At 41.7% G+C, this 10,607-nt stretch overlaps 1 protein-coding gene across 1 annotated transcript; it reads right to left on the reverse strand.

Moving 5' to 3' along the window:
* Window positions 1-1,586: 1,586 nt before the first annotated feature.
* LOC108702564 (transmembrane ascorbate-dependent reductase CYB561-like) lies at window positions 1,587-7,815 on the reverse strand. Its single transcript, XM_018238117.2, is given in 7 exon segments — window positions 1,587-2,190; window positions 2,593-2,696; window positions 2,777-2,875; window positions 3,518-3,539; window positions 3,541-3,583; window positions 3,585-3,715; window positions 6,902-7,815. Coding segments are annotated over 6 exon segments (387 nt in total). The 5' UTR covers window positions 3,701-3,715; window positions 6,902-7,815; the 3' UTR covers window positions 1,587-2,187.
* Between the last annotated feature and the right edge of the window lie 2,792 nt (window positions 7,816-10,607).

A 10,607-nucleotide genomic window follows, 5' to 3' on the forward strand; every position in this document is an offset into this window, starting at 1 on the left:
CTAGTCATTCAAGTTGTAATAGGGAGATAAGACTCCCATATTCACACAGCAGATACTGTAGAATAAAATAATTTTCATATTAAATTGTGGAAGATATACATGGCATTCATGGAAGGAAAATCATTCTCTTTGGTGACATTTGTTGCCAAATTGTAGGTGCTTGTGGGACAGATACAACTTTCACTTTATAGGGTTACTGGTCCTTTAAAAGGCATGCATTTGAATTAAATAAAATGGATAACAGTGCTATGGAGCTTTGTGAAAGTTGTCCATACCTACTCGGATTTACATAGTTAAATCGGGTAGAAAAAAGACAAAGTTCATCAAGTTCAACCCCTCCAAATGAAAACCCAGCATCCATACACATACCCCTTAGTTGGACAGTTGGGGTGTTCTTACCCAAACTGTCCAATGGTGTGAGCATGAATGCGAGTTTTGGGGTCTAGGTTGGACAAACCATCCCTGTTGGATCTGTCCGAACTGAATATTTAATGTACTCTGGCTCAAACTGATGCAGTGATGTACACAATGGATATTGGGATCTTTCAATGATATAGGAATTGCAGCTATTAAGCAGGAATGGTTGATTTGTGAGACATAAACAGATTCCTGAGCAATCCATAATGGCTAAACAGAAGGTGAATGGGGTGATGAAGGAGCTCCCCCTACTGAGCTCGGACAATTGCTACAGCAGACATGGCAGATTCTGTTCTCTATGTAATAAGGTAGGTAACCATTAACAGCCCTTAATAAGTTGTAGCTACACCCAGTACATAACCCTACTGCCTAGTAATTTAATAAAATTGCGAAATTTATCATGTGATGCCATAAAAGTTGTAAAAATTATATTATTTGGTCTGGGTTCTAGGTGTGATTTCAGCCAGAGCACTAGCTGCAAGGAGTCTCTATATTCTCCCCATGTCTGGGTTTTCTCCCAAAATATACAGCAAGGTAAATTGGCCCTAGTGTAAGTGAATGTGAAAGGGACTAACATCTCATAACAGCAGCTTGCCTTCCCCCCTTTTCACAAATGTTCACATTTGTGTGATGAATCTCCCTGCCATACATTATAGGCCAGTTTAAAGGGATTCTGTCATGATATTTATGATGTAGTTTTTATTTCTAAATTACACTGCAAATAATTCACTCTACAATATAAAATGTCATTCCTGAACCAACAAGTGTATTTAGTTGTAATGTTGGTGTGTAGGTGCATCTCAGGTCATTTTGCCTGGTCATGTGATTTCAGAAAGAGCCAGCACTTTAGGATGGAACTGCTTTCTGGCAGGCTGTTGTTTCTCCTACTCAATGTAACTGAAGGTGTCTCAGTGGGACCTGGATTTTACTATTTAGTGTTGTTCTTAGATCTACCAGACAGCTGTTATCTTGTGTTAGGGAGCTGCTATCTGGTTACCTTCCCATTGTTCTGTTGTTTGGCTGCTGGGGGGGGGGAAAGGGGGGGTGATATCACTCCAACTTGCAGAACAGCAGTAAAGTGTGACTGAAGTTTATCAGAGCACAAGTCACATGACTGGGGGCAGCTGGGAAACTGACAATATGTCTAAATCCATGTCAGATTTTTAAAATTAAATATAAAAAAAAACTTCTTTTGAGAAATGGATTTCAGTGCAGAATTCTACTGGAGCAGCACTATTAACTGATGCGTTTGGGGAAAAAAAATATTTTTTCCCATGACATTAACATTCTAAATTTAACATTCTAAATGTGGGCAAAGGAAAAGTAAATAGACAGAATAGTATGTTGAACATTTATTAGCACAATAATCAAGTGGACACAACTGGCACATAACCTAGAAGTATACGCAGAGTGCAAAAGGAGGACACTCACAAAGATGTGGGCTAGTTCAGAGTTTGGGGGAGTAAAAATGAAGATATGGCTTCTCATATACTAAAGGCAGTTGGGCTAAATACACCAGTGTTTATCCACTCTGCCCTTAGTAAAGCTAAAGTGTGTATAGCCAGCACTGTGCCTTATGGGAAAGAGAAAAGAAGATGAAGTTACGTTTCCTTTAACGGAGAACTAAAGCCTAACTAAAGAAGTGGCTAGAAATGTTGTACATGATGTTTTGGGCTTCTGTACCAGCCCAAGGCAACCACAGCCCTTTAGCAGTAAAGATCTGTGTCTCCAAAGATGCCCCAGTAGCTCACCATCTTCTTTTCTGCTGATTCACTGCACATGCAGATGGAAAAGTAGAAAAGGCACAGGTTACTAAGCAGATAAAACGCCATTGTATTGGACAAGGCTTATCTGATATCTTTTATGTAACCTATGCCTTTTGACCCCATCCCTCATAATTATATACTTTTACTGATCCTTTACTTATGGCCTTACAATGGTTCAATTTCTTTTGCTTATATTGTGTAAGAGATTGGAGGGGTTAATGTGTATTTGGTTTTGGGGGGGGTATGAGTCCAGCAGCGGGCATCAGATGTTGTTAACCCTCTATAGGGAATGTTGTCCAATCTAATACCAGACTTTTGTTTAGAAGTCTTATAAGGAGTGCAGAGTTTGAGCTTCATAATGTCTTCATTTGAATTTGAATCTTAAGAGAAGAAGTTTGTGGCCACCTACCTGCAGAATGTACAAACTGAAGGTGGTGATCCCACACCAACTATGCAAACTGTACAATATCTGGATACCCATAGGCTTTGTGGAACTGAATACAGCGATGATTCCTACAGGAGAGAAAAGAAACATCTTACTTACAATATGGAGTATTCCAGTTTCCACCCCTCCAGCCCAGAGCAACACCTACCTACGAGTGAGATGAGCAGCGCCATGATGTGTAAGGCTCCATGCAAGATTTTGGTTGATCTTTTTGTTTCGTTTCTGAACACTCGATATACCAAGAGAGCTGTGGAGCAAACAATAAACGCAGGTTAATCATTGCAGCATTCTCATTCATTGGCTCAAGAATATGATGAGACAAAACCATGCCCAATAAAATATACAGACTGCTGACATAATGTTGATGCATTCATCATTGAACCTGCCATAAATGCTTACAGGCCACTGTTTCTTGTGTAAATGATCCTCACTTTATCCCAGTGCTTTCTATGGGCACCTATTGCATCAGGCTACTCCTAACCTATATGGCTATCTATGAGTTCCTGCTCACTCATAACTCTGGGCTCAGATTACAGCAGGGAGGAGAGGGACTAGGAGCAAACTGAGCATGCTCAAGCCGTAGCCCTGGAGGTTTAAGCTGAAAACAGGAAGTCTGATACAGAAGCCCATGAGTACACAATAGAAGGAAAGAAATGTGCTGTTTCTTTTGACAGAGGACTCAGAGCAACATTACTTTGAGAGTTTTCTGGTGTATTTATATAGACCTTACTTAGTTTTAGCCTTTCCTTCTCCTTTAAGACTCAATATCACCAAGAAAATGCAGTCTACAAATAATGTAACCAGTGTTTTATCGATGTTTTATAATGTCAGTTGTAAAACCCCTTAGAATTACATAATGTAAAAAAGAACCTTAACAAGGGACACTCACCTTCTCTACACAGGAACACCAATACCCAGGACCATGCACAGTGGATGAACATTAAATTGAAGGGGAGAAACCTCCTCTGTAGTGTGCTAGCCATGCTATAGTTATAGCCAAAATGGCAATCCCCGGGATCTGTGACCCTGCCACCAGGTACGGCATGAAGCCAATGTTGAGTGCATTCACCATGGCTGAGATTAGATTCTGCAGGAGACAGAAAGAAACATAGGGGTTAATATTTTGATGAAGCTTTAAACATCTTAAATCAAACATGTTTATATCGGAGGATGCTGGGAGTTGTAGCCTGGCAAAAGCAGCCACACAACAACATGTATGATTTCTCTGCCTAGCAGGAACGATTCAAGTGTTGCTGCTTAATGCACTTCTGACTCACACAAGGCAAACTCAAAGATACCCCGGGGATTTATCTAAATTATCATGTGCTCTATCACTGTAAAACCACTTCACTTTCTGAACTTGCTTTAAAAGGGTTGTTCACCTTTAAATTAACTGTTAGTATGATATAGAGAGGGATATTCCGAGACAATTCCAGTTTCCATTTTTTATTATTTGTGGTTATTTTGCTTTTTATTCAGCAGCTCTCCAGTTTGTAATTTCAGCAGTCCTGAAAAGAAAGATGAGGAATAAAAAGTAGCAATAACTATACATTTGTAGCCTTGCAGAGCATTTGTGTTTTAGATGGGGTCTTTGGAAACTGTAAAGAGTCAGAAAAAGAAGGCAAATAATTCAAAAACGATAAAAAAATAACGAAGGCCAATGGAAAAGTTGTTTATAACATACTAAAACTTAACGTAAAGGTGAACCACCCCCTTAATAGCACGAAGTGTAATTATCCCATTAGATGTATATTTATATAGTGCCTATGTTGAGTACGTCTCAGGTAGGCCTCCTTATCTCTATCACTTTCATTAAAGGTACAGGAGGGTCCTGAGGAACAATCTATTAAATGACAAGATCCTGCCTTTTCTTGTGACAATGGTTCTGATTCTGATTTAGCCATAAAGCAAGACAGGGCTCCCGTTGTTCGCCAGAAAGGAAACCGAACGTGACTACCTGCAATCACATTCCCCTGTAGAATAACTTTTCCAGCAGTAGGTGTTTTACCAAAATGACACTTTCAAGTGAAAGTCAGGCACAGTATCCCCTTAAGAAGTAAGATTTCAAATTATGCAAATACTGAACAATTAACATATTACACGTATCCGGCCATTACAAACAGGTATAAGTGCAAGTAATGTGAAAGCTGTATACAGTAAGTAACAAACACCTCCAAGAACAAATTAATTTTTTTTGGGGAAAAAGATGATTAGGGGATATAACATTTGCCAGTAGTAGGGAAGTTAGACATCATTATGTAGCAGATGACACCTGTATAATATGTGGAAATACGACTATACTTACTTCTCCCTGCAGGGTTGATAGAGAGTTGGCATAGAGCTGGGCAGGTATCAGTAATGTCTGGAGTCTGGAAGCAGACAGTTGCCCAGTGTAGTGTTTACTTGCCGCCCTAGCACTGGCCAAAACTGAGAAGGAGGAGGGAGGGCAGACAGTTTGCTCAGGCAGCCCCGGGGCACAGAGCTTGCAATTGCGTCTATCAGCGGAGAGCAGAACCCGTGCGCAAGAGGGATAAACAAATTACTGAGCCTCTCTGCTCTCTTTCCATTTGTTTCACTACAAAATAATGACATTGTACCATGGGTATAAAGGAGGGGGCACTAACTGGGGTATATATATATATATATATATACACATATATATATATATATATATATATATATACACACACACACACATAGAAACTATTGAGGTGTGTGGTTTAGTGAATAAGCAGTGTAGGGAGAAATAAGAAACTATAGATATGTCATTTCCCAGTACAAGTGTAACTGTAATGCATTATCACTTAGAATTATAAAGGGTTAATTGTCCCCCCCCCATTATATATCAACTGGGTTCCACCATCCCCTTGGGGATCGCGCATTAATTCCCAGAGAGGATAACGTAACCCAGAAACAGGGATCTACCTCGTCTGAGGTTCAGTAACAAAGATGACAGTCGTATAGATACAGATGTCACTGATTACTTAAAGGGGTTGTTCACCTTTCAACATTTTTTTTTTCACCTTCTAAGTGTAGAGGCACACTGGGCAATTCGGGGAAATTTAGTTGCCTGGCGATGAATCGCATTGTCTTTGCGGCGACCAATCTCCCCGAATGCCTTCCCTCTGTCTTCCCCCGGCGATGCGTTTTCCATAGTCGCCTCACACAGGCAATTTCGGGCAATTATGGAAAACGAATTGTCGCGTGTGCATTAGCGCAGGCGACTTTTCGTTATAGCCTATGGGAAAACACGCTGAGGCAGTTCGGGAGATTGTCGATCAGAAGATGAGGCGATTAGTCGCCAGGCGACAAAATCTTCCTGAATCTCATGTGAACTAACCCCTTAAGCAGCTCTGGGAAGAGGGGTCACCAACCCTCTAAACTGTTCTAAATCGAAAACGCCCAGTGTGGCCTTACCCTTAAAAAAAAGACCAATGATATGCTCGAAGTGGCCTCTTGGGGTGAGTGTGAATAATGCAAAGACTATTAAGTTTAGCCGTAGGTGAACTACAAATCCCAGAATGCTGCCAACAGCTGGAGGCTGCACATTCCTGAATATTGATTTAGTTGTTTTTTTTGTACAATCATTATGGTAATTAGCATAACAAATCAAGAAGTAAATTAAAGTGACATGACTCAATTAGAAGGGAAACCTAGATCTGACTTTTAAGTCTGCCTCTTCTGTGCTGCTTTACCTTATATTAAGCTCCACCCGGCCATGCCCCCTTTCAACCCCAAATTTCATGGCCCCCCATTCCCACGGCTTTACAGTAATCGCACCCACAGCAAAAGCCTGAAACTCTCTGAAGATAACCTGTCCAGCACATGTATATTGAAAAATGCTATTGGGCTCCTCCAGCCTAAAGTGCAGCCCAGAAGTCCTCAAATCACTCATTGCCATGTCTCTCTCTCTCAAGTCACCCATTGCTATGTATGTCTGTCTGTCTGTCTCTCTCTCTCTCTCTCTCTCTAGTCATTCATTGCTATGTCTCTCTCGTCACTCATTGCTATGTCTCTCTCTCTCGTCACTCATTGCTATGTCTCTCTCTCTCTCTCTCAAGTCACTCATTGCTATGTCTCTCTCTCTCGTCACTCATTGCTATGTCTCTCTCTCTCTCTCAAGTCACTCATTGTTGTGTGTCTCTTTGCCCCAGCTTCACACTTTGCTCACTCTACAAAACAGGTTGTACAACAATAATAATAACAATAGTAATAGTACAGACAGAATGGGGCCACATCCTATGAAGTGACACAAAATGTATTACGCACTTACCTTGTGGTGCCACCTGCCCCAATGGGAATAACGTCTCTATCAGACTCTGTACATTATATCAGTCTTTGTACATTATAGATCAGTCTCTGTACATTACATCGCTGTGTGTGTGTGTGTGTTTGTGTGGGGCGGTCCAGTGTTTCTAAACTGGTGTGTATTGGTGCTGTACAAATAAAGCAGCTCTTATCTAGTGGCTTGTTCTGTGCCATTTCCTTAGCCCTGTGGGAAGTTCAGCTGATAATGCAGAAAGATAAAGTTTTTTTCCTTAGTAAAACCTTCCCCTCACACACTGTGGGGCTCATTACTAATAACGGGGCACATTTGCACCTGGGCAGTAACCCATGGCAACCAACCAGTGATTGGCTTTTATCAGCAGCTGCTGCAGGTGGAACAGTGATCATCTGATTGGTTGCCATGGGTTACTGCCCAGTGGTTAGAAATGAGCCCCTGTCATCTCACTGTACTTTAGCCCAGGGGTTGGCAGCAATATAATAAAAATTAACCGGCTGATAATGCCATTATTCTGCCATGTGGGTATATAAGGCAGTGTTACCTGGAAGGAAGGGTAGTTTATGCTGCTGCCGTGCCAGGGGCCACAGCACTTTCGGGATGTACTCACAATATGGCACAGACTATGTAATAGGAATAATCTGATAAATCCCTGAATTTTCTCTAAAGCTGGCGCCTGGCAGATAAAGACAGGCTGAGATCTGCTCTCCCAGTTCTCCCCTGTTCCATAATAGGCCTGCACCCACATACATTGCCTTGCCGCCTTCCTGCACCCTGAGAAAAGTAAAATGGGGGGCGGTCTACGGAATTGTTCAATACAACTTGCAGCACCTGCCGACACCAAAGGGTACCAACTATAAACATAGGCTCTGAGTTCAAATCAACCTGCATTTAACGTTACGTGTAGGCCATAATATATCTCCAGACTGGTTCAGTGGAACAAAGGGAAAGTTCTGGCACATTTCCGTGTCCCCCCCATACCTCCAGCCAGTGGAACAATCCCCCCTGCACTAATGAACATGACAAAAGTTAATGGGTTTGTCATTGTGCTGCACCCAGAGGAGTCGCTCTCCGCTCACACAATGTACACAATGCACTCTGCATATGCAACAAACACAAAACAAAAATTTGAAAAAACAAAAACGTGCATTCATTCCCCATACGTTTGCATATGACTTAATCCTCTCTACATTCTAATGAGATATAGAACCTTTCCCTTTATACTGTACTGTAGTTAATTGAGTGTATCCTCTGTATATTGAGGCCTTTCCCTGATCACTAGCATTAGGTTCATTGGAAATAGTCTGTGTTGATGTTTTTGATCCAGTGTAGAAGCACCCCATCCTGCACAGGAGCTTGTTTGTTTTAAATTAGCTAGAGCCCCCCCAACTTTAAAATCCATTGATGGTCAGAGCCCTCTACAAGCTAAAAAAAAAAATTGATGTCAGGGCCTCCGAGTTTAAAAAACATTGGTGTTCAGTGAAACTTACCCTTTAAAGTCCTCCTTTTCCGTCGCTGATTCTTCGCTCTTTTCTGTCATGGCTTCTTCTTTCTTTTCCAATGCAGTGGCTTCATTCTTCTCCGGAGCAGCGTCTTCAGCAGCACAGCCGGGCCCCCCGAGAGCCAGAGATCCGCCGGGACGATAGTCACTACTGTGCCCTCCTAATGGCCACCCTGCTTGAATGGCTACAGTGTAAATCTGCCCAAATCCTCCCCTCGCCCTCTCGGGTTACAAGGGCACCCTGTAGTTTAAACCTGCTAATAACTAGGCATTAAGTTCAGGATGCCTTTCCCATGTGATGCCCATAATGGCACAGACACAACATACACAACAAGACTTACACCTTTATTGGCACATCATTTGGCCTAGTGTCAGGTGCAATAATGCTGGAATTCTATAGTAAAGACCTTGGGGCTCATTTATCAACACTGGGCAAATTTGCCCATGGGCAGTTACCCATAGCAACCAATCAGCGATTAGCTTTTAAAAGCCAGCTGCAAGTTGAACAATGAATGGCAACCAATCTGATTGGTTGCCATGGGTTACTGCCCATGGGCAAATTTGCCCAGTGTTGATAAATGACCCCCCTTGTGTTATGGAATGTAGCACAGTGTGCATTCTACAATGAATCTATTGCTCCCCACTGCCTTACAAAAATATTTGCCCATGTGAAATAATTTTGGGCAAGGCAGCGGGGAGCAATGGCAGAAAATAGATTCATTGTAGTATACACGGCACTCCTCATCTCCCCATCATCCAATAAATCTGCATCTGTAATATGTTGGTCTTTCCATCGTATCACAATTTTCCTTCCTGCTGTGGCTGACGCACTTTACAACCTAAATTCCAGTTGAAAGACAAGAAGAACCAGCTTTTCGTAGATATCTGAGTTTGGCTTTAGCCATTAGCCGAACTGAGTCCAGATCACTAAAGGCAGACGTTGTTTCCTACAATGCCTTGAGGGCAGAGACACACGCTGCAGTTCGGGGAGATTTGGAACTCGAAGATTTGCCTCACGACTTTGGAAAACAAATCACTCCGAGTGCCATCCCACCAGCAATTTTCATTCTAGCCAGTGGAAAGGCAGGGGAGGCAGTTCGGGGAGGTAAGTTACTGGAAGAAGAGGAGATTTGTAGCCGGGACACTAATCTCCCTGAATCTGAGCGTGTGTCTTTGTCCTGAATGTTCTGTCCTTACCAGCCCGGTGGGTATCGGAGTCATTATTGGAGGAACTCTGACTACGGCTACATAATGTGTGGTACAAAATAGTCAGGAGGAGCAGTGCAAATAAATTCAAGATGCCGCATTTCAGTTCCAGTTACATTTCCGTATCAATTTAAAATCGATACTAAAAAAGTAATTAACCTACAGTATATTACAAAGATTATTATAAATGCTTGCACATGTTTAAGCTGATATTTTACTCTGTTTATCCTAGGTTTAATTTGCTTTTCATTTAACTTTAGTTATGATGTAGACAGTGATATTCGGAAACTATTTGCAATTGGTCTTCATTTAGTATTTTTGTTATGTGGCTGCCAGGAACACAATGTGCTAGAACTATAGGTGTGTGCGTGTCTGGAGCGATCCAAGTGCATAAATAGCAATACCTTTGGTTTAACTGACCATACACCTGCCTGGACAGACAATGTTTTCACCTGCAAATGAGTTATCACCTAATGTCAGGCTTGTACACGATAGAATTGCAACAGTTCCCTGTTGGCTTTAGTGGGGGGCACAGTAGGGATTCATTTATCCTCTGCATCTCTCACCAAGCATTGAGAATGGGCCCCCTACCCAGCTAGTGATTGGGACACTGGCCAGACACAGATAAATATATATATGCCTCAGCAATGCTGGAAAAGCAAATTATGTTTAGGTTTATAGGGGAATTAAAGTCCAAATTAGAATAAGGCTAGAAATGCTGTATTTTGTATACTAAACATAAACAAGTCACTGCACAACAAGCCTAATCAAAGTTGGCCACAGGGGGTCACCATCTTGTAACTTTGTTATACATCTTTGCAAGACCAAGACTGTGCACATGCTTAGTGTGGTCTGGGCTGCTTAGGGATCATCATCAATTATCAAAACAGCACAAGTCAAATAATATCTGCCAGAAGCTGATACAGCAAGACTGATTAATAATCAGAATATACAGACTGCACTGGGTCCTGTGTTGTCATGTGATCTAAT

Source organism: Xenopus laevis, chromosome 9_10S, assembly GCF_017654675.1.
Source record: "Xenopus laevis strain J_2021 chromosome 9_10S, Xenopus_laevis_v10.1, whole genome shotgun sequence".
Lineage (NCBI taxonomy): Eukaryota > Metazoa > Chordata > Amphibia > Anura > Pipidae > Xenopus > Xenopus laevis.